At 41.9% G+C, this 23,919-nt stretch overlaps 1 protein-coding gene across 2 annotated transcripts; it reads right to left on the bottom strand.

Moving 5' to 3' along the window:
* Nucleotides 1–45: 45 nt before the first annotated feature.
* On the bottom strand, nt 46–23,899 carry slc24a5 (solute carrier family 24 member 5). Of its 2 annotated transcripts, none has more exons than XM_002936566.5 (9): nt 23,499–23,899; nt 17,971–18,150; nt 13,650–13,733; nt 13,313–13,416; nt 10,606–10,706; nt 8,661–8,944; nt 7,407–7,613; nt 2,093–2,194; nt 46–387 (listed from the first exon to the last, which is right to left on the bottom strand). In XM_002936566.5, exons 1-9 carry the CDS (start codon nt 23,752–23,754, stop codon nt 65–67), a joined length of 1,641 nt encoding a protein of 546 aa, XP_002936612.2. In that variant the 5' UTR covers nt 23,755–23,899; the 3' UTR covers nt 46–64. The 2 variants fall into 2 exon arrangements, with proteins under 2 accessions (XP_002936612.2, XP_031755055.1); XM_031899195.1 differs by lacking the exon at nt 23,499–23,899 and adding an exon at nt 19,096–19,284.
* Nucleotides 23,900–23,919: the final 20 nt, after the last annotated feature.

Raw genomic sequence — 23,919 nt, 5'->3', positions numbered from 1 at the left:
CTTTGTGTCCACTAAGCTAAAGCAGTACTCACAGGGATACCATTATTAGATTTAGGTGTTTTTATTAGTCACCACACATCACGATAGCTGTATTCCCTATAATGCCAAGTTCATACAATATTGATAATGTAACAAATAATAAGTACATCAGTAGGCACATAACTCCCAACTTCTTATCAAGTTTCCATCCATTTAAATGTATAGCCACAAAGATGAACAGAATGGAGAAGAGGAGAGAAATGGTGGTGTATGTTATTCCACTGCTGTTTACTTCCACAGGTGCTGACCTGTCTACAAAGACAGTCTTAATAAACCAAGGGACTCCCAAACACAGCATATCAAATACGTTGGATCCCACAATGTTCGACATGGCCATGTCTCCTTTACCTGCAAAAAAAAAAAACCCCAATTGTTTTACATTGCTTCAGACAAAACCTGGTTTTGACATATTCTAACATTCTGCAAGTCCTCTTATGGGCTATTAGTCATGGTAAGGGTATAATTATAAATATCCTAAAAGAAGATTAGTATCCCCAGAGTTTCCCACACTTAAGGGCTGTGTTTCTTAACCAGTGTGTTTAAATTTTATGCTAAATTGTGAAATTAAATCTGTCTGTGAAACTGTCGTTTAAATACTAAGCTTTCCCTTTGGCACACATTTCTAAATGTGGACATAATGGGTGCTAAGCAACTTTAATATACATTTAATTTGCAGTGGTTTTAAAGTTGTCAATGTAACTGCAGTTAAGTTTTTCTTTAAAACATTTTCATTTTTTGGTGTTACTTAAAATATAATTACTGTTGCCCTGCACTGGTAAAAGTTGTTTGCTTCAGAAACCCTTAAGGTTGAGGAGACGGCCTCATACAGATACAAATAAAAGGAATTGTGGGAGTGAATTCCAAACAAACTCCTAAAAAAATCCCATTTACATGGGTTTATCCTATAGGCTAAAGCAGAAGCCAGGATAATAGCTGATCAGATTCCCAACTACAAACTGGTTCACCTTTCTTGAGGCTCATTGGACTTCTGCTTTAAAACTTGTGGGTGAGCTTTAGCTTATAGGATAAACCCATGTAAATGGGGGGGGGGGGTTTTAGGAGTTTGTTTGGAATTCACTCCCAGAATTCCTTTAGTTTATTTGTATCTGTATGAGGCCAGCTCCTCAACCTTAATGACTTGTTTTTTGAAACCACACAATGACTACCTTAGCTGATCAGAAAACCGTGCACTACACTGCTGAGCCTCAAGAAAGGCAAAACCAATCAGTAGTTGGGAATCTGATCAGCCATTATCCTGGCTTCTGCTTTAAAACCTAGTGGGTGAGTTTTAGCCTGTAGGATAAACCCATGTAAATTGGATTTTTTTTTTTAGGAGTTTGTTTGGAATTCACTCCCAGGATTCCTTTTATTTTCTTCTTATAGTTTATATAAACAGAGCTGTTGTGTAGCCATGGGGGCAGCCAATCCAGCTGTAAGCTTAATGGCCCATGGATAGATTAGTTGCCTGTGATAGATCTCTATCGAGGGTGACTAATTTCTCGGAAATGCCTTTCTACCAGCAAGAGGGAAAAGACTGGAAAGTTCTGCACCTCACTTCGGTTTTCCAAAGTAGTGCAACGTTTCCTCCTGCAGGTAACTTTGTGTGACTTCAGAAAGCTGAAGAGATGCATAGTCCTTTCCACTGGTGACTTCCTTTGTTGCCAGTAAAAAAAGTCATTTTGGATATTGGTTGCCCGCAGTAGTACAGATCTATTGTGGGTGACTAATCTGTCCATGGGGCATTACCATAAGGGCAATTTGTGAAATTGTAGTGCAAAAAATTAGCTATATTTTGGGTTTTTTTTTTTAAGCATCAGCCTGGGGTCCAAAGGTGGTCTCCCTCAAGTGAATTTCTTTTGTCCAGTAAAATGAATTATACATGAAGAACTTACATGAGAGGTATGGCTACCTTTAATAATAAAAGCCATAGCATCACTAAGTGGATATTCAGAAACTTATTTCCCTAGTCTGATACAATAAGGAAATACTCTGGAATATGTTCTAAAAAGAAGACTATTTGCGAATGCATCATGTTTATAAGAGTGAGTCTTACCTTCTCTTGCCACAAGCACACTTGCAACTGTGTCTGGTATGCTTGTTCCAGCAGCGAGTAATGTCAGTCCCATAACTGTGTCTGGTATACTTAACGTTTCACCTGCAATGTATTCAATGAGCTTCAGCAAATTGACATCGGCTTAATTCAACATGAAGGATTTGTAACTGGCTGGAACAATGTGTTGCAACTTTGCATGTGTAGAATTCAAGCATGCAAAGTTTTAGACAAATGTAACTAAAGTGATTACTAAAATCTTCCTATTTGGCTCAATATGAAGGAATACCTTTGCTGAACATATGAGGCATGTCACTCTAACCCAGGGACCCCCAACCTTTTTTACTTGTGAGCCACAGTCAAATGTAAAAAGTCTTGGAGAGCAACACAAGCACCATAAATGTTCATGGAGGTGCCACGTAAGGGCTAAGATTGGCTATTAGGCAGCCTCTATGCACCCTATCAGCTTACAGGATTCTTTTTTTGGTAGTAAATCTTGTTTTTAATCATTCAAAACTTGCCCCAAAGTCAGGAATTCAAAAATAACTACCTGGTTTGGGGGCACTGAGAGCAACATGTTGCCCCTGAGCCACTGGTTGGGGATCACTACTCTAACCCATAAAAGTTTCATGCAAATAAACTCTTTTCGTGAATGTATCTAATAAATGCCATTGGATGATTCTATAATAAGACATTACATTTTAATGTGAACTAATGATACCAGAATTTTTTTTTTTTTTTTTTTTTACATCTATCATAAAATTTGCAGGCTATTTATAATTTTGCCTTAAAAGTATTTTAAATTACCTATCTGATCCCCATTGCTCCTCTATGAGGGGGCTGCAATATTTGTGCAGCAGCATTCCATTAGCATTAGACAGGTTGGTAATAAAGTCAGGTTTATGAACTTCACTTAACAAAAAGCAAACCTATCAGTGAAAACCAATCAACATGATGTAACTTTTACTGAACATTAATATTTTTTGTAGTAGTTTTTTTGTGTCTATTACTTTAAAATCTACCCCATAGTCTCATGAAGCTCTATTCAAACAAAGGGCACACATACAGTTGCAAGAAAAAGTATGTGAACCCTTTGGAATTATATGGATTTCTGCACAAATTGGTCATAAAATGTGATCTGATCTCCATCTAAGTCACAACAATAGATAATCACAGTCTGCTTAAACTAATACCACACAAATATTTCCATGTTTTTATTGAACACACCATGTAAACATTCACAGTGCAGGTGGAAAAAGTATGAACCCCTAGACTAATGACATCTCCAAGAGCTAATTGGAGTGAGGTGTCAGCCAACTGGAGTCCAATCAATGAGATGAAATTGGAGGTGTTGGTTACAGATGCCCTGCCCTATAAAAAACACCCACCAGTTTTGGGTTTGCTTTTACCAAGACTCATTGCTTGATGTGAATGATGCCTCACACAAAACAGAATTGTTGACTTACATAAAGCTGGAAAGGGTTATAAAAGTATCTCCAAAAGCCTTGCTGTTCATCAGTCCACGGTAAGACAAATTGTCTATAAATGGAGAAAGTTCAGCACTGCTGCTGCTCTCCCTAGGAGTGGTCGTCCTGTAAAGATGACTGCAAGAGCACAGCACAGAATGCTCAATGAGGTGAAGAAGAATCCTAGAGTGTCAGCTAAAGACTTACAAAAGTGTCTGGCATCTGCTAACATCCGTGTTAGCGAATCTACGTAAAAAACCAAACAAGAATGAATTTCATGGGAGGATACCACAGAGGAAGCCATTGCTGTCCAAATAAAACATTGCTGCACATTTAAAGTTTGCAAAAGAGCACCTGGATGTTCCACAGCAGTACTGGCAAAATATTCTGTGGACTCAATGAAAGTTGAGTTGTTTGGAAGAAACACACAACACTATGTGCAGAGAAAAAAAGGCACAGCACACGAACATCAAAACCTGACCCCAACTGTGAAGTATGGTGGTGGGGGCATCATGGTTTGGCGGCGGCTTTGCTGCGTCAGGGCCTGGACGGATTGCTATCATCGAAGGAAAAATGAATTCCCAAGTTTATCAAGACATTTTGCAGGAGAACTTAAGGCCATCTGTCCACCAGCTGAAGCTCAGCAAAAGATGGGTGTTGCAACAGGACAACAACCCAAAGCATAGAAGTAAATCAACAACAGAATGGCTTAAACCGAAGAAAATACTCCTTCTGGAGTGGCCCAGTCAGAGTCCTGACCTCGACCCGATTGAGATGCTGTGGCATGACCCCAAGAAAGCGATTTACACCAGACATCCCAAGAACATTGCTGAACTGAATGGTCAAGAATTACTCCTGACCGTTGTGCACATCTGATCTGCAACTACAGGAAGTGTTTGGTTGAAGTTATTGCTGCCAAAGGAGGTTCAACCAGTTATTAAATCCAAGGGTTCACATACTTTTTCCACCTGCACTGTGAATGTTTACATGGAGTGTTCAATAAAAACATGGAAACATTTAATTATTTGTGTATTATTAGTTTAAGCAGACTGTGATTGTCTATTGTTGTGACTTAGATGAAGATCAGATCACATTTTATGACCAATTTGTGCAGAAATCCATATAATTCCAAAGGGTTCACATACTTTTTCTTGCTAGATTATACAAACCAATGAATAAACAGAGCTGTGGCTCATGTCAGCTGATCCATCAGTGACTCATTAAAGGGCAATATTTATTCATGTATTATATCTGTTGGCTACCTTATTCAGATCACTAAAAGGACCATGAAGGTGGCCGTACGCATTCATATTTTAGTCTTCCGACAATCATTCGGATATTGGCCGTACGTTTATATGCTATGATTGAAAACATTCAGACTGACATTGTAGGATGTTCTAAATCTGAAATAATTGGCAGACACCAATCATATGAAAGTGACTTCCTAGAAATGCATTGTAGGTCCCCCAAGGATATTGTCAGATATACAATACACGCACATATTTTATTGTATCCCACAGAAATTTCTACCCTGTCCGATTGACTAAACGACCGTTCGTCACTGTAGGAAAATTTATAGGACGATAATGTGAAGCGCACATGTGGCCCAAAAATCGTAAGTTTGTTTTGTACGATTATATTGGTGTGTGTGTGTGTGTGTATGGCCAGCTCTAAAGGGGTGGTTTACCTCTTGATTAACTTTTATGGGCTTATGTATCAATTTTCGAGTTTGTGAATTTGAGAAACTCTCATATTGAATGCTCACTTATTTATAAGGAAAAGTTTTACCTCAATTTTACAAACTCAAAAAATTTGAAAATATGGCTTGACTTTGCCTAGGACAACTCCCATACACTTCTATAGAAACTCTTTTAGGTGGCAAATTTTTACGTTTGAGTTTTTTGCACGTAATAAATACCAGACATTTGAATTTTTGAAACATAATTTAAATAAGAGTTTTTTTAGCACAAAAAAATTGTGAAAAAAATCAAATTAGAATCTTTATAAATCTGGCCCATAGTGTATTATAGGATATACTATTCCTAGCTACTTTGCAGCTGCTCTTCATAGTAGTAGTTTTTATACTATCTGCCTTCCTCTGCATGTTTTCAGTCCTCAAAATGGGGTCACTGACCCCAAAGACTATAGGTCTGTGAGGCTACATTTTTTATTCTTTAGCTTTCTATTCTGGTTTTCGGTTATTCATATTCCGGTCTCTCATTTGTTTTTAAAGGTAAACAAGACCCAGGAACCAGTTATCTTACGACATTCTGAATTAGAGAGTTGCTGAATAACTGACTGATAAACCATGCTAAATGAAAAAGTTGAAGATTGTGTCAGAATATCGATGTCTATGTCATATGAAGTTAGTTTACAGTTAATAGTGGGATATTTTGGAGAACAGCACACTTAACTATTCTCTAGTTGCGTTGCTCCGCTTCTTTGTAGTGCTTATACTGACAAAAGGACAGTGTTACTAGCCTACCCCTAGGTTCTTCTGATACAGCAACACACAGGTTAGATATTTATGCCATGAACTTGTCAGTGTGAACCAGTGCTTGTGTGACGCAGGCCATACACTCATGTTCCCTCACAGAGGTATAAAGCATGGTTGCACTATGTAACGGCACTCAACTTGTAGGTTATTGTCTCTCAAAGAGCCTCTTTACAAAGACAAAGACCAATTCTTCTTGCTGTGTAAATGGCATGTGTGTAGCACTTTCTGCCTTGCAGGTAAGGAATTCAGTGGAATGCAGCATCTTGAACATGTGCATTTGTGCATTCTGTCAAGCTGCCCTGCAATTTTGCAAAGGCAATAAATACAATATAAACTGCATTCGTATTGATTTTCAAAAAAGTGATTGGTTATGCTCTAAACAACGTCGGCAGACATTGCACTTGCCCAGTAAAACAAGCTGCCAATTGCACAGTAGGGGAAACTACACAAAAGGAACTATTTTTATTCATTACAGGCGGCATTAGAAAGGGAGATTTCTTAATGTTAATCCAAGTGAACTCTGGAGATATGGACAATAATCCTATAATACATATTAGGACAATTAGTCAAAGGAAGTCCTGTGGATCACGTGACAACCAGGTTGTTCATTTAGAGGGCAGCCATGTGTAAATATTAATCCCTGTCACGCTTAGAAGAACAATATTTTTAACGGTGTATATTTTAGAATTATTTTTCACTGACAATTGATATTTTACAAATACATCAAAAGCCCAAGAGGTTTCGTGCATGGCAGGAATAGCAGAAAGCTGAAGGGGGTTTGTGTATGAAAGGGATAAAGAAATCATTGAATGGAGGATGCTTCTGAATGAGCAGTTCTGTCATTTTTAGATGGAATTCCATTAAGAAGGCATGTGATTTTGTTTAGCGTGGCTTTGTGGGTCAGACAGGCAGAGCCAGCCCCGACTCGTGCTTCTGTGATAACCACGATTAGCTAGGAGCACAGGAATAGAAAAACATTTAGAATAATAAAATTATATATATGAGCCTGTGTTTATCACTTCTTATCCTTATTCCATTCAAAACACTGCTTCATTTCTAGGGTCACCAGCACCCAAGGCCAAGTGCTTTTATAAAGGTCATGGAACTGTAAGGTGACTTCTAATGAATAGCCTTATAATTTAGAGTAGGGTGTACATTGCTCTCTATGTAACACGTTATATCATTTGTGTCACATTACTCAAGTTTCAGTGAGGCAGTGACAAATTGCATCATAAGGCACAGATATATAACTAATGACATCACTGAGCACTATTTATAAGGATATATTTTACAGGATATTCATGGCTCGTGTGTATTATACAGAATATACATAATGGGTAAGGACTGTACCTACCAACAACTGTCACCATCCACACAAGAATGTAGGTAACTGCAGAAATCCAAACGGCTGACATGAGAAAGGTGAGAATGAACAAGTTTTTCCACCTTTTCCTCCTGCAGTCTGGCACAGTCAAATACAGCAAAGTAATAATAGGCAACGACAATACCCAAATAATCCTTTTCAGGTCATTTTCTGGCATTGTGAAGACACTTGGGGGGTCTGAATGAGAAAGGAACATGTGTGAGCAAAAGAGTTGGAGATGGCTGCCTGTCACCTGCAGGAAACATCTATAACAGGTTTAGGTTAAGAACCCACAGAGCGGTTCAGTCACCTGTGATAGATCTCTGCTATCATGGACGACTAATCACTCCAAAATGGCTTTCCACCGGCAACAATAAGAGTTGCCAGTGGAAATAGGAGTAGCCAGTGTTGGAAGTGGTTAACGCTACTGCTTACCAATTTAGCAGCAAGATACAGCATAGGTACAGTTAAATAAAATAGAAATATAGGGAATCAGCATAAGGGCTCTGGCACACGGGGAGATTAGTCGCCCACGACAAATCTCCCTGTTCGCGGGCGAGTAATCTCCCCGAAATGCCATCCCACCTGCGAAAATGTAAATTGCCGGTGGGATGGCATACGCGGCGCCGCGATTTCCCTGAAAACGCAGAAGTTTCCTCTCAAGGCAGCTTCCACGGTTTCGGGGAAACCGCGGCGCCACGTATGCCATCCCACTGGCAATTTACATTCTCGCCGGTGGGATGGCATTTCGGGGAGATTAGTCGCCGTGACAAGGGAAATTTGTGTGTACTAAAAGCAATGCTATTCCCATTTTCTATAATCAACTAATATGGGGCTGAGCTGCTGATAAGCAACAGATTACATACACTAAAACCAACTCTGAGTTCTCAGGAAATACTGGAGCTCACCTATAGTCAGCCCCAGTGGCAACCCATAAACTATACCTGTGTATCTTATTCCTCAACAGAGTAAGCTACATCAGATACCATCACAGATATATGGACAACAGCCTAATTATCCACTACATACCACATATGCCAGGGGGGATTATAATAAAAATAATGATGTCATAAATCAAAAAGCCTAAAAATGTAATAAAGGGCTACAACCAGCCAGCAGGCCTGTAGTTGGACAGTCTTTTTTTTTTTTTTTTTTTTTTTTTTTAAACAAGCATATCTGGATCTTCAGCTACAAAAGATGCTTATAACATTATTAAATATTGATCAGTAGTCTGATAATACATACTGTTAGAGGATTCCTTCAGCCCACTCAGACTTATGGAGAGTTGAGAATAATCAGATTCTTCCTGAAAAATCCCACTATCTGACCTTGAGTGGCGGCGAATAACTGGCAAACTGTCTTCTTTCCAGCCGAGCAATGGCTCATGCTCTGTGTTTCCTACCATTGCTTCACGGCAACAGGTACAGCAAGGGCTGAACCTCCTCATAATGTACTGGTTTATCCGAATGTCAAAGCACATTGTAACAATATATATGCCATATATCAAAATCAGTGATGCCGACTCATACCTGTCAGAAAAAAAAAAATACTGTTTTTAGATCTATAAGTCACATTCACTTTGAATTGGATGATTACTTTCCAAAATACAGACAATGTGTTGTTCTCAGTTGTGGATGCTGGAGGAGGAGTGAGTTACAATTAATACTCACATTTGGTTGGACGAGTGGATTAAGAGCACATAATATGTAGAGAATCGGAATGATTAGTGTCAAAGTTGGCCAAATATGCCATATACCCATTGTTTGGGGGTGAAGTTTATTAACTAATGGGCAAAGTGATAGTGGCATTCTAGTTGCATTTAAAAGCTATTGCATATCCTCATTTTTTATGTTTTAATTTATATTTTGGTTTTATAACTTTCCAGTTTGGTCCTCCTACTGATGAAGAGGAACCCTAGGGCTACCCCCACCTCTGGTGTCAATGGGTACAACATGCTTGTGTCTAAACATTAGGCATGCAAGTAGGGCATGTGCCCTAACACTGGAAATTGTCAAATTTTGTAAAAAAAAAAATATTCAGAAGAATTGCATTGAGTTTGCGACAAAGTACAAGCTCTCTTGCTATAATTTTGACGAATCAGCTGTAATAGTGTCAGGTGCAACTATCTCTTGTGACCATGACAATGGTGGAATTCTCGGGAAAATGCTGCATTTCAGTGAACATGAACTTGCGGTCATAAATGAGCCCTACAAACTCCTTGCGGTGCTCTGGTTGGAATTAAACCTAGGACCCCAGAGCTACAGAGCTCAGTACTACCCTCTATGCTGCCCTAAAACTACTACCTGTACTAATAATAAAGTCCGCATTCTGCTTTCTGGTTGTTGCCATGTTGGGCCATGTCTGGCATGTTTATCTCCAGTTGGACAGGCCTGCTCTAAGAGCCTCCTGAACGGGTGGCCATGTTGGGGCCCAACCATGTGCATGCCAAGCAAGTGCATTTACTATGTGCATACGTGTAAAACTGGGGGCATATCCACTGCTCCTATCTCCTATGGGAACCGGAAGACTTCTTCATTATATTTTTTGACAATAGGTGACATTTAAAAGGAAAAGTACAAGAAATTACATGAAAACCTCCTTTGGTAGCAAAGTCTGTTCTGAATGTCTTCTACAATTCATTCCCACATCATTATATGTTACAAGCCTAGAATGTAATGCAGGCTTTCTGAAATGCAAGTTTGGAGTTCAACCTTTTCGAAATTCTGATGTGAACTTTCAGCTGGGAGTAAAGAGTATGGATTCATGTAAAATGTATGGCAAGTAAGTACATGTAATAAAAAGGGTAAATGATAAGGAAAAAAAATCCTAATGCATTGCACACAAGTTACAAAACTCCAAAAGCATCTCTGGGTAAATAAAATAAAGAGAACTCTTATTTCAGTGCCATGACCGTCTCCTTGGTCCATTCTGTGGCACTATGGTCTTCTTGTGTTGTATTTACTCATATACCATATAGCACCACAAATGTGCTTAGTACATTTCAAGGCATGAACACAAACCTGGTAAAGTTATTGTAAATTAGACAATGATAATAAATTTCTCACAAGTTTCAATACAAATTTGAAATGAGGTCCATGCTCTGAAGAGCTTACAATCTACATGGACAATATCTTATGCGTATTATGTTTTATGTTAGAATGATAGAATGGGCATTCTGTTTGAAACTCACCAGTATATCCTGTTGTCAAACGTTATTGCAATTACTGCTGCAACACTAATTGCATAAGCCACACAATCTCGAAATAAAGGCCAGCAAGTGAGCCTTGAAACCTGGGCAAAAGAGGAAAACAGAAATTACACATTTTTTATATTGCAGCATGTTTGTCATCAGGTCTTGTGTTTTGTTTAGCTTTAGGTAATGAACACCCAAATTCTAGAAATTGTGCCAGATTTTACAATTATGAGACTTAGGGGCTGATTTACTAAGACACGAATTTGAATTGGAAAAATTCCGATTGGAAAACGAACATTTGGGACTTTTTCGTATTTTTGCGATTTTTTCGGCTCCTTTACGACTTTTCGGAAATTGTTGCGACTTTTTCGTTACCAATACGATAAGTTTTTCGTAGCCATTACGATTCGCTCGTATCTTGTCGCGACTTTTTCGTATTGAGCGCTCATAAGCGGCGGCCGAAACTTTCAGACTTAGCATGATTTTGGAAGCCTCCTATAGGACTCAATGGCACCCTGCAGCTCCAACCTGGCCCAAGGAAAGTCTCCCATAGGGCTCAATGGCACTCTGCAGCTCCAACCTGGCCCAAGGAAAGTTTCCCATAGGGCTCAATGGCACTCTGCAGCTCCAACCCGGCCCAAGGAAAGTCTCCCATAGGGCTCAATGGCACTCTGCAGCTCCAACCCGGCCCAAGGAAAGTCTCCCATAGGGCTCAATGGCACTCTGCAGCTCCAACCCGGCCCAAGGAAAGTCTCCCATAGGGCTCAATGGCACTCTGCAGCTCCAACCTGGCCCAAGGAAAGTCTCCCATAGGGCTCAATGGCACTCTGCAGCTCCAACCTGGCCCAAGGAAAGCCTCCCATAGGGCTCAATGGCACTCTGCAGCTCCAACCCGGCCCAAGGAAAGCCTCCCATAGGGCTCAATGGCACTCTGCAGCTCCAACCCGGCCCAAGGAAAGCCTCCCATAGGGCTCAATGGCACTCTGCAGCTCCAACCCAGCCCAAGGAAAGCCTCCCATAGGGCTCAATGGCACTCTGCAGCTCCAACCCGGCCCAAGGAAAGCCTCCCATAGGGCTCAATGGCACTCTGCAGCTCCAACCTGGCCCAAGAAAAGTCACCATACTGAAGCTTGAATGAATCCGAACGCTACGAAAAAATCGCAACATTGTGCGCAACTTTCGGAATGGCTACGAAAAAGGCGCGACTTTTCGCACAAGTTTTAACACTACGAAAATATCGCCAGATTTTGCGCAACATTCGGAATGGCAACGAAAAAGTCGCGATAATTTTCCCAAAAATCGCCAATTACCGATCATTATGAAAAAAAACGCAATCGGACGCATTCGGCCCGTTCGTGGGTAAGTAAATGTGCCCCTTAGGGGCAGATTTATCAAAATGTGAGATTAGATCTCACAATAGAAAAGTCACTCAACTTTGTATTCTTCCTTTTGGATATTTAGAAGCATATATCAAACAGTGAAAGCTAACTTTCACACATTGATAAATCCGGAATGGATAGGAATGAATAGAAAGTGGGTGACTTTCTTTGGTGAACTGTAATAAGATGTGGGAGCTTTTAGGGCATTTAACTTCTGGTATTGCCGTACCTTTAACGACAAAGTTCTGTAACAAAATGCTTCATAATCTCCCAAAAAAAGGACTTGTAAATATTATCAGTCTATTCTTTTAATTAATAAGATCTATATTTTAATATTTTCATTATAAAGTACAAATAAATATATATTATTTGTCTTTTCTATTCCCCCCTCCTCATGGAATCAGGGAGAGGAAATTAGCTATTTATAAACATCTCCCTTCCTTTTGCTGTTGCTGCCTGTGTCTTTAGTTTACAGATAAAGAGGAGATTATACAGGATGTTTATCTGGAAGGGGTAATTTAATTATTCTCTTCTTCATATGACTGCCCTGAAGAGCAGGTGAGGTTCCCACCTCACCTGCTCTTCAGGGCAGTATAAAATCAAAAGCACATTAACTTTAATTGTATGGTTTTGGTTCTAACACTATTTAACACTAAGAAAAATAAATGGTATAATTAAGACAATAGGAGATTGATTTTCAACTTGTGCCGTAGTTGTGGGACACTGAATACAGACAGGGCCATGTTTACTATAAGAAGTCCCCCCAACCGGGCACCACAGACATACATAATTGTGAAGGAGGCAGGCTGAGCACTGGAGCTTAATACAACCCTAAACATAGGTGCACATTTCCTTTTTTATTGCAAAATATATTTAAAGAAGAATGAGCCAAGTCTGTATTTCATTTCAGTTGCGCTATACATAAAGTTGACTTGGGTAGAACTTTTTTTTGTTTCTTTACAGCGCTTAGAGCCATTTGTAATTGTGAAGTAAATAGCAGTGCGACTAAAGGTAGCCACACACGGGCAGAGTTAGGTTGCCAATTCGGCTCAATAACACTGAGTTGGCAGCTTATGTACCTAAAAGTTATCTAGATGTTAATCAGGCAGATTTAAAAATTCTTAGGGTGAGGACCACAGCAGCTTTTTAATGCCCCAACAGCCTGTAGTTACTCCAAGCATCCCAATGGATAGTACTGAAATACATCCAAGGGCAAACATATCGCCAGACTTTGAGCATATAAAGTAACTTAAATGTGTTATCCAGTATATTGGCCAAGGAAGGAAAAGTGTTAGGATATGAACCCCTCCATATAAATATCATACCGATAATGAAAGCAAACAACATGCAGCGCATATTCCAAGAAGATTATAGACAGCTGATCCAACAATAGTGCTCACACCGATATCTCCCTTTGTGACAAATACCCCTGAAATAAAACAAAACTTTAGGCATGTTTCTTGCATCAATATGTGCCCAGACACATCATCATGTAGCAAAATCTGCTTTCCAAAGCTACAATATTAGCAGTGCAAAGCGCATAAAAAAGCCCCTGTTTAAGAACCCTTGGTCAATTCTAGCAAACCTCCATTTCTGTAGGTTACCATGCAACATTTTCTGTATCATATTTACTTCGGTTGTAGACAGTTATATTCCCATTACCTAGAAACACTGTGACAAATTCTGGAGCTGAACTTCCAATTGCCATGAATGTTGCTCCTGCCACATCCTGGGAAAGACCAAGGCCTTTAAATGAGATACATTAGAGTAGATTAATACATAATATTAATTATCAGCAATATTATCGTTTCCACATACAATATAATCTGTTCACCTTCCTCTAGTACCTGTACATTTTCCTAGTTCTAATTAGGCTAATAATGTTTCCACGGTTTTATATCAATGCTAACACTTTCACTTGCAGTTCTATAGAATTACATTACAGTAGGAAATAACACATTTGTCTATCAAGTTCAACACTCTTCAATCTGAAAATACAGATTCCAATGGAAGGCAAAATCCCCTGTTGCCAGTTGTCCTTTAGGGATGTATTCTTTCTTATTTAACATTATTCAGAATTCCGAACATGCATTATTTTACCCCTTGATACTGATGAGGAAATCTTCCATCATAAATCATACCAGACAGAGAAGTCTATAACTGTGCAGCTCTGATAGTGTAGGAGCTTTTGGGATTGTTTTTGTTCTTGAAAACTGACCATCCGATTTTTCTTCACTGGCCATAAGAATAAAGGTAAAGAGGATGTTATCTGCAAGTTTACCCCTTCTCTAGGGAATATGGATTTTAGTGCATCTCAGTGTTTTCCAGCTTGGTGTATCCAGCATCAGACAGAAGAGACAGGGCCTACAGGCTCTCAAGGCCCCCTGTTGCAAGATCAAGGGTCCCCCTCCTGATGTAACCCTCCTCCCTCCCCTGCCGTAGCTATTGCACCATATATGTTTTACCTCACTTAAGGCTGTGATCAAGTGAGGGAGGGGAGCATTTGCAGTGCCACGGGAGAGTGGGCCTGGGACGATGGGCCCATGGAGGCCAGAGCCTATCGTCTTTTGTCCCAGTGTCTCACTGGCCCAGTCCAACCCTGGTGGTATATAAACTGACTAAACCTAAAACTCACTGGGGCTCATGTTTAAACACTAGGCAAAATTGCACCTGGGCAATAACCCATAGCAACCAATTAGTGGTTAGATTTTTCCAGCCAGCTACAGATTGAACAGTAAAAGCAATCATCCAATTGGCTGTGTAGAGTTTCTGCCCAGGTGCAAATTTGCCCAGTGTTTATAAATGACCCCCACTGTATATTCAAGGCACAGGCTAACCAAGGATGTATGCTGAGGCAAAATGATGCCTCTTTCCTTTAGGACTCTGGCACACGGGGAGATTAGTCGCCCGCGACAAAACTCCCTGTTCGCGGGCGACTAATCTCCCCTGATTGCCATCCCACCGGCGAAAATGTAAATCGCCGGTGGGATGGCATACACGGCGGCGTGATTTCAGTGAAAGCACGCAAGTTGCCTTGAGAGGAAACTTGCGCGATTTCAGTGAAATCACACCTCCGCGTATACCATCCCACCGGCGATTTACATTTTTGCCGGTGGGATGGAATTTCGGGGAGATTAGTCGCCCGAGACACAGGAGATTTGTCGCGGGCGACTAATCTCCCCATGTGCCAGAGCCCTTAGGGTGAAGACACACAGAGATACTAGTAGTAGTTACTTGCCACGGCTACAAAAATGACAATGCTGATCACTTACTGATAATTGTCTCTACATGCATTTTAGCAGAGGCAATTCTCAGTATTATCTATGACAGGGTATTTTCTGGCGTTGAGTAGGCATGACAACTAGCTTCTACTAAGTAGCTCTGTGTGTCTTCGCCCTTAAGTCAAGAGGTGCACAAAAGAACCATGATAGATTTTGGAGAAGAGCATACTGATAACTGTTGAAAAGTCTTATTTGCAAAGAGCTTTAATCCCATTTTGAATAATACGTTTCTTATGACCCTATTTGTTTAATATATAGCCTTAGGGCTCTGGCACACGGGGAGATTAGTCGCCCGCGACAAAACTCCCTGTTCGCGGTTCCCCGAGTTGCCTTCCCCTGCCATCCCACCGGCGAAAATGTAAGTCGCCGGTGGGATGGAACACGTGGTGGCGCGATTTCGCGCAAATCGCTGAAACTTTCGCCGATTTGCGCAAAATCACGCCGCCGCGTGTGCCATCCCACCGGCGACTTACATTTTCGCCGGTGGGATGGCAGGGGAAGGCAACTCGGGGAGATTAGTCGCCCGCGAACAGGGAGTTTTGTCGCGGGCGACTAATCTCCCCGTGTGCCAGAGCCCTTAGGTCTTATATGCCATTTACTTACATTTAGGGCTCTGGCACACGGGGAGATTAGTCGCCCGCGACAAAACTCCCTGTTCGCGGGCGACTAATCTCCCCGAGACTTACATGTTCGCCGGCGGGATGGCAGACGCGGCGCGCGATTTCAGGAAATCGCTGAAAAAGACTCACAAGTCTTTTTCGGCGATTTGAGCGAAATCGCGCCACCGCGTCTGCCATCCCGCCGGCGACTTACATGTTCGCCGGTGGGATGGCAGGGGTAGGCAACTTGGGGAGATTAGTCGCCCGCGAACAGGGAGTTTTGCCGCGGGCGACTAATCTCCCCGTGTGCCAGAGCCCTTAGGGAGAAGACACACGGAGCTATTAGTAGCCAGGGCCGCCATCAGGGGGGCACAGGGGGGACAGTTGTCCCGGGCCCGGACGATGGTTGCTTTAAAGGGGGCCCGGCCGTGATACAGTTTTTTAGCTCGGGCCCCCTTTAAAGAACTCCGGGCCCTGTCATTGCTTCATTGGTGGCCAGCGGGAGATTTGATTATAAAACCTCAAGATGCAGCGGGGAGCCGGCACAAATGAAGAGGACGCAGAAGAATGTAGTTGCCTTTGGGGGAGCTGGACGATGCCAGAGGAAGCCGCAGGGGAGCGGGAGTAAGTAGCTGGGGTGGAGGGCGGGGAGCGGGAGTAAGTAGCTGGGGTGGAGGGCGGGGAGCGGGAGTAAGTAGCTGGGGTGGAGGGCGGGGAGCGGGAGTAAGTAGCTGGGGGTAGAGCTGGAGGATACTGGGGATAGCCACAGGCGGACGCTTGGGGGGGTGCTGTGCAGATGCAGCGTGGAGCTGGAGGATTCTGGTGGGAGCTGGGGGGGGGGGGGAACCAGAGGATGCTTGGGGGTGTGGAAGCTGTAGGATGCTGGGAAGGACTCTGGGGGGGAGCTGGAGGTTTCTGGTGGGAGCTGGGGGGTAGCCGGAGGATGCTGGAAAGGACTCTGGGGGGGAGCTGGAGGTTTCTGGTGGGAGCTGGGGGGTAGCTGTAGGATGCTGGAAAGGACTCTGGGGGGGAGCTGGGGGACCGGGGAGGGGGGTAACTGGAGGATGCTGGGGGGCCCTGGCTACCAATGTTTTAGGGGGGCCCTGGCTACCAATGTTTTAGGGGGGCCCTGGCTACCAATATTTTAGGGGGGGCCTGGCTACCAATGTTTTAGGGAGTCCCTGGCAACCAATGTTTTAGGGAGTCCCTGGCTACCAATGTTTTAGGGAGGCCCTGGCTACCAATGTTTTAGGGAGGCCCTGGCTACCAATGTTTTAGGGAGGCCCTGGCTACCAATGTCTGTGTGTCCTTTGTACTGATGGGAGGGGCCATTGGGGGCAGGGTGTGGGAGGAGGGGGGCCCAGAAAATTGTGTTGTGAGGGGCCCCGTGATTTCTGATGGCGGCCCTGTTAGTAGCAGCTACTTTTTCACAACTACTAAGGGCTCTGGTACACGGGGAGATTAGTCGCCCGCGGCAAAACTCCCTGCTCGCGGGCGACTAATCTCCCCGAGTTGCCTTCCCCCTGCCATCCCACCGGCGAACATGTAAGTCGCCGGCGGGATGGCAGACGCGGCGGGGCGATTTCGGGAAATCGCCGAAAAAGCCTCGCAAGTCTTTTTCGGCGATTTGCGCGAAATCGCGCCGCCGCGTCTGCCATCCCGCCGGCGACTTACATGTTCGCCGGTGGGATGGCAGGGGGAAGGCAACTCGGGGAGATTAGTCGCCCGCGAGCAGGGAGTTTTGCCGCGGGCGACTAATCTCCCCGTGTACCAGAGCCCTAAACGCCAGAAAATACCCTGCCATAGACAATACTGAGAATTGCCTCTGCTAAAACACACGTAGAGACAGTTATCAGTAAATGATCAGCATTGTCTATTTTAGTAGACAAGAAGCTGCTACTAGTAGCTCCGTGTGTCTTCACCTTACATAAAAACAGAGACTGTACCAAATTCAGGTCCTAGAAATGATATACAAGGCAATCTGCTAACAAACTCAGCATGGGGTCAACACATCAGTCTCTCCTTTGAAGATAACTTGGTTACAATAGTGCATAGCAAATTTACAAATACGATCATGTGTGATAAGTTATATACATTACTTACGCTCGCTAATGACTTCTAATGAGGGGATAAAATAGCTTTCACATACAATGGCCACAGCTAGAAACATGTAAAGTATGATTAGGAAATGAATGATAAGGCCTCCTTGCTTTCTTTCCTGCTCCGTGAAAAAATCTTCAGGAAATTCTGATGACGGTGATGCTATACAGAGAGTCTCATTTTCTAAAAAATATAAAGACAGATCATTAAGAAGGAGAAGAAACCAGATCAAGATTATGCACACATGAAATAATTTCTAACACAACATTTTTATTTTAGAGTTTTATCATTTTACATAGAGGTGAACCAGGTCCAGACTGAGAAATCAAAATAGGCTTTGGCATTTTAGCTATAGAAAGGCCCAGACAGCCTCCCACAGTCCTAATAAGTAGTGACTGTCTATAGTATATTAATAAGTAGTGACTGTCTATGGCATATTACAGCAGCCCTCTGGCATTTGCCAGAGCCTACAGATTACCAGTCTGGACCTGTGCTGAACACAGAATTTCAAGCAGAGTGAGGCCTTGCACATAAAATATTTGCCCTAAACTTTGGTGCCTAAGGCTCGAAGGGATTAAGGGATTTGATAAAGGTCACAAGTAGTTTACAGCAGAATCCTTCAGTCCAGTGACAACTACTTGGCGTTCCTTTGAAATGTGTCTGGCCAAAAATGCACTTTCTTACCCGATTAATGAGCCCATACACAGGTCCAGAGGATGGTTTAAGCTGGTATATTTTCTGTTTTGATCGATTAATTGTAGGTCTGAACTGGTTTAATGCTCATTTGTAGACCACACCCCTAGACTGCTGGAAATGAATAAAATTGGTGCTTTTGGAGCTTTACTCTCTATATAGTTGGATGTGTTTTGCAAAAGCCATTAATAGCACTCATTTCAGATGTACACCTTGTGTCTCAACCCTTTCTCCTTGTAGATTGTAAGCTCTTTTGGGCAGGGCCCTCTTCACCTCTTGTATCGGTTATTGATTGCTTTATATGTTATGTGTATGTCCAATGTATGAAACCCACTTATTGTACAGCGCTGTGGAATATGTTGGCGCTTTATAAATAAATGTTAATAATAATAATGTATTTTAAGAGGACACTGACAGACATTTACATTTACTTACTCATCATTTTGTGTTTGTCATAAGATGCAACTCAATAACTATAGGCAAAACACAGCTGAAACATGAGGAAAATCCTTATTCCAAAGCAGCCCAAGTGCAAAGATCACAGGATGAGAATGAGCTGTCTGACCAGTCTCTCTCTGCTATTTCAAGACTCCGTGCACTATTGGTGTGATCCTGCAGGACTGGTGTGGGAGGTGATACAAAAACGATTGAACAAATTCGAAATTTCAGTATTATGAATCTTTACATGACACTTTTGAATATATTTGGCTTTTATTAAGTAAACTAGAATTGTAATTATAAAGAATACTATTTTTGGCCATACAAAAGTCGATAAAAGCTGCTTAATGACCCATGTGCCTTTAGACAGACTGTCTGGCATATCTGCCATCTATTAGGCAGGTTAATAGTGTAGGTAATAGTGTATGGCCAAGTTATCATGTGCTTGCAAATGCTGTTAGGAAGGACTCACAGGTTAAGCACTGAATTGGGTTATATAATAAAAGTTGTACTTGTACTACTTTTGCTGCACTTAGTTATCATATTGTGTGTGGTTTATTATATAACACTTTCTTGAAGTTGGCTTTGTTCAATAATAATTGATGCATTACATACGCTGCAAACTGGCACACAGTATAAAGCACCAAGGGCTGTTTACTCACTGCACCAGTGTGCAAATTGCAATTTCGAACACAATCTCCATTCACAATGCAGCATTTTTTCCCCTCTGTATTCCAGTATCATTGAAGTTGTTTGGGGGCAAAGCACCTAACACAGTTGTAGCTGATGCATGAAACGTGCTTAGACTAACTAAAGAGAGCCCTCACTACCTCAAGCAGGTATTTTGAACTGATTTCCACTAAGGTTTTCTCCATACCTTAGGACAGGGATCCCTAACCTTTTATAAGTGAGACACATTTAAATGGAAAAAGTGTTGGGGAGCAACACAAGCATGAAATAGGTTCCTGGGGGTGCCAATAAGAGCTATAATTGGCTACTTAATAGCCCCTAAGTGGACTGGCAGGGGCTCTGAAGACTCTGTTTGGCATTATACTTAGTTTTTATGCCTTCAAAAATGAGAACCTGCTTTGAGGCCACTGGGAGCAACATCCAAGGGGTTGGGGGGAAACGTGTTGCTCACGAGCCACTGGTTGGTGATCACTGCCTTAGAGTCTAAGTTCCTCCTGCATCAGGCTACCAGGCAATATCTGCCCTGCTCCTCAGATGAAGGCCAAAGAGACAAAACTTTGAGGTTCCCTCCCTTTTGAAAACTAGAAATGGTTTTACTCTGCATAGTTATTGCTCTTACAGGGTGTTTCACCCTGCACTCAGCTTGCATACGCCTGAATGAGAACAGTTGGAAAGGGAATGATGGGCTGCATTTCATATTGCACTTTCCTGCACTGGAACACAGATAAGATCAAATGCAGAAATCGCAAGCTGAAGAGCCCTGGTTTATTTTTGCGAATGGATGCTTATAATAGCAAGTTTTATATAATAACAACGCTGATTTTATTCTACCTCATGAGGTCATTCAGTATAAATGCAGACCTAATGGTTCAGGTAACCCCCTGTATATAAATGAAAATAAAATAGTTATACGTCCAGAAAATAGCACTATAAAAATTGTGTGTGCCATATATAAGGACTCTGTCCCATCCCAAAAGAATTATCAGGACCAAAATCTTGTTGCAATGAATCTTTAAACTGTCAGAACATCATGCACACAAGTAAAACTATGTGGAGTCACCCAGCATTTTAAAAAAAGAACTGTATATCAGATCTTATCATTGCAGTAAATTACAGGTTCTGTGACCACAGATTGCTAATGGCAAAGGCTTTTCTTCTCCAAGTTCATATAATAGCAAATCTTGCATTTCTCCTGAAAAATAACTTCAGTGCAAAGATGTTTCATTACAGAGAGCATCGCCTGAAAACAAACTGCGCAATTCAGTGCAATGGCTGATTCCATAAACTGCCTGTGTGAAAAATGATACCCACCGTGTAATAGCCAAGACCAGAGCAAGTCATTAAAGTGAAAAGTGGAAAATCAGTTTTGTAATTATTACTGCATTATTATCTGTGATGTGACTGCAAGCTACATGTTACAAATGCCACTCATAAGCAGAAGGTTAAAAATGTATTTTGTCTCTTTGAAATGATATATGTCCAATAACACAGTAACCATTGTTGGAAGGCGTTACCTGCAATTAAGAGCTTTTCTATAACATGAACGGGTTAATTGACATGGAAGACTATTGTCAAATAAGTCTGTATTAGTAGAGCATGTGCTCTATAAGCTAAACATCCTTTCTGGCAAGATGCAGTCATGTGTGCCCATCCCACATGCTTATTTGCCTGAGGGTCCATTGTTTACATTTTTGATAATGTGCCACAGCTCCCATAAAACTGCAGTGAAACTGCTGAGCACAATGTCAGCAGCGGCAGCGGTTGGAAGAAAGGTCAGGAACATAGTAAAAGGCATTCAGCTAAGACCTTGACCATGAATAGTACACACGCAAACACATTCATAAGCAATACTCTATTATTCGACTTCTAAAATAAAATCTCTGCGTGAATAGGTAGGCCAGTTGTCTTTTATTGGCCCTCAATACAGCTTGGAGATAGCCTTTTAAAGGCTCAGATTCAAGAACAGTTTGAAAAAAAGTTTTAGAAATTAACTTTTTTGATTGGTTTGGAACGAAAACATCACTTCCTAAAAAATATTCTAGCCTCTTCAGAACCACAACAGCAGGCTTTTTGAAAGGACATTAGGAATCATTTTGTATCCTAGCCTCAAAGTACTCTGTATTTTGACTTTATTACATTGACAGAAAATCAGCGGCTCCCTGGGCTGCTCTCTCAGGAGTGCCTCAGAGAAGATGTTGTCTGGAAAGACTTAAATTGAAATTAAAACTGCTTACAGCTGGGAGAGGAAAGAAACAATCCTTATCTCACTGCCAGATTGTAAAGAAAACTCATTCTCACTATCATCAGTAGAGGCACGGCCCCAACAGAGCACACATGGCAGCAGCACAATTGGTCCCAGTGGCCAAGTTCTACTAAAAATTAAAGCAATATTGCAAAGATGACAAAAGCCCTGGTAATGCAATGTGCTTACTGATTGGTAAAATGACTGGTCAAGGTGCATCACCCAATGGCAACATCATAGAGGCGTTGTTAAGTGATTAGCCAAGGCAGGCACCCCAGATTACATTTACTTTGCTGCACTCGGAGAAAAGAATCTCATTTCGTTTTCAGGTTTGTCTGGTCAGCAAAATGGCCAAAAGAAAAAGACTAATTAGCTTACTGATTATCAAGTAGTTTGGCCAATCAGGTCACTTTACAGAAGAGCTGGAAATGGCAGAACTAACTTTTTTTCTGCGTTCTGTTTGTCTCTACTCCAGAGCTTGTAAAGCAGCAAAAATTATGATTTTGGTAAGTAGGTTAGAGGCTGAAAAGGGGAAAAGGTGAGAATAATCAATCACACATGCATCATACAGTGACCCCTTAAAGGAAAACTATGCCCCCAAACAATGTAGGTCTCTAACCAGCACATATGTAAAACCCTACTTTATCTACATTAACCATTTTTCATAAAAATATATTTTTGTTGCGGTATGTGCTATTGGGTGCTCCTAAATAGAAAATTGCAATTTTAAGAATTAAGGCCCACCTCCAGGGCCTTAATACCAGTAACTGGCAGTAATGGCAACACATATGTTTTTTAAACTACATCTTCGACTCCCAGTAGTGCTGGACTTTAGCGATCTGTAGAATTGTGAGAGTTGTAGTTTAACAACATCAACAGGGCCAACAATTGCCTATGGCAGCGTTAGACATATTACATGGCCCTGTGCACTTTGTCCTGTGAAGATTAGTAATGTTTAAAAACAAGAATATAGCAAAAGCCCCTTTGGTGCTTAAATGATGACTTCAGGCTGGGATAAACCAAGCAGCTCACCTCACTAAAGCTGGCCATACAAGTGGCGATCTCACGATGTTTCGTACGACCGTCGGTCGCACGAAACATCGTCAGATCCGCCACACACCATTCAGGGCTGAATCGGCAGGTAAGGAGGTAGAAACAATAGGATTTCTACCTCCTTCTGCCGATTCAGCTCTGAAGGGAGAATTTTGGTCAGGCGCCTTCTATGGCGCCCGATCAAAATTTTCTAACTTGGCCGATCGGCGAGCCGACCGATTTCAGCAGCTTCCTGCGATATCGGTCGGCTCGCTGACATGCCATACACGCACCGATTATCGTACGAAACGAGGTTTCGTACGATAATATCGGTGCGTGTATGGCCACCTTAAGAGAGACTCATTAAAAGGTCCCCATTTAAAGTATGATCACCAGACATTGCATTTCTCTGAAACTACCCATTACAATTACTGACCTACATCCCTCCGGATTCGCTGTGTGCCGGTCACCACCAGAGAAGTAGCCACTTGATTGACCAGATAGACTGTGCCACAAACAATCAAAAACAGGGCAAATGAACCGAGTGGAGCCCTGCAGGGCAGTCTCTTCTTTCCAATGGGCCTTCTTCCTACATTTAGAGCAACAGAACCTCTCTCCATGGCTAGGGCGCACAGACTCCACTCTCCCTGGCAGCTAGTACTAGAGAAGGAGGTCGCACTAATCTGCATCATGTGAAATGAAGTTCCCTGTCCACATGCATCAATTAACCCTCATCACAGTTGCTACAAAGGTGAATAGGGGCATGTGGGAATCCCTCAGGGTCAGACTGAACAAGAAAGCATTCAAAAGTTAAACTCAGATGGTATTTAATCACGCGGCTTATAATAGGAAAAAAA

The sequence above is a fragment of the Xenopus tropicalis genome, chromosome 3, assembly GCF_000004195.4.
Source record: "Xenopus tropicalis strain Nigerian chromosome 3, UCB_Xtro_10.0, whole genome shotgun sequence".
NCBI lineage: Eukaryota > Metazoa > Chordata > Amphibia > Anura > Pipidae > Xenopus > Xenopus tropicalis.
This window is presented reverse-complemented; position numbering and strand designations above follow the sequence as displayed.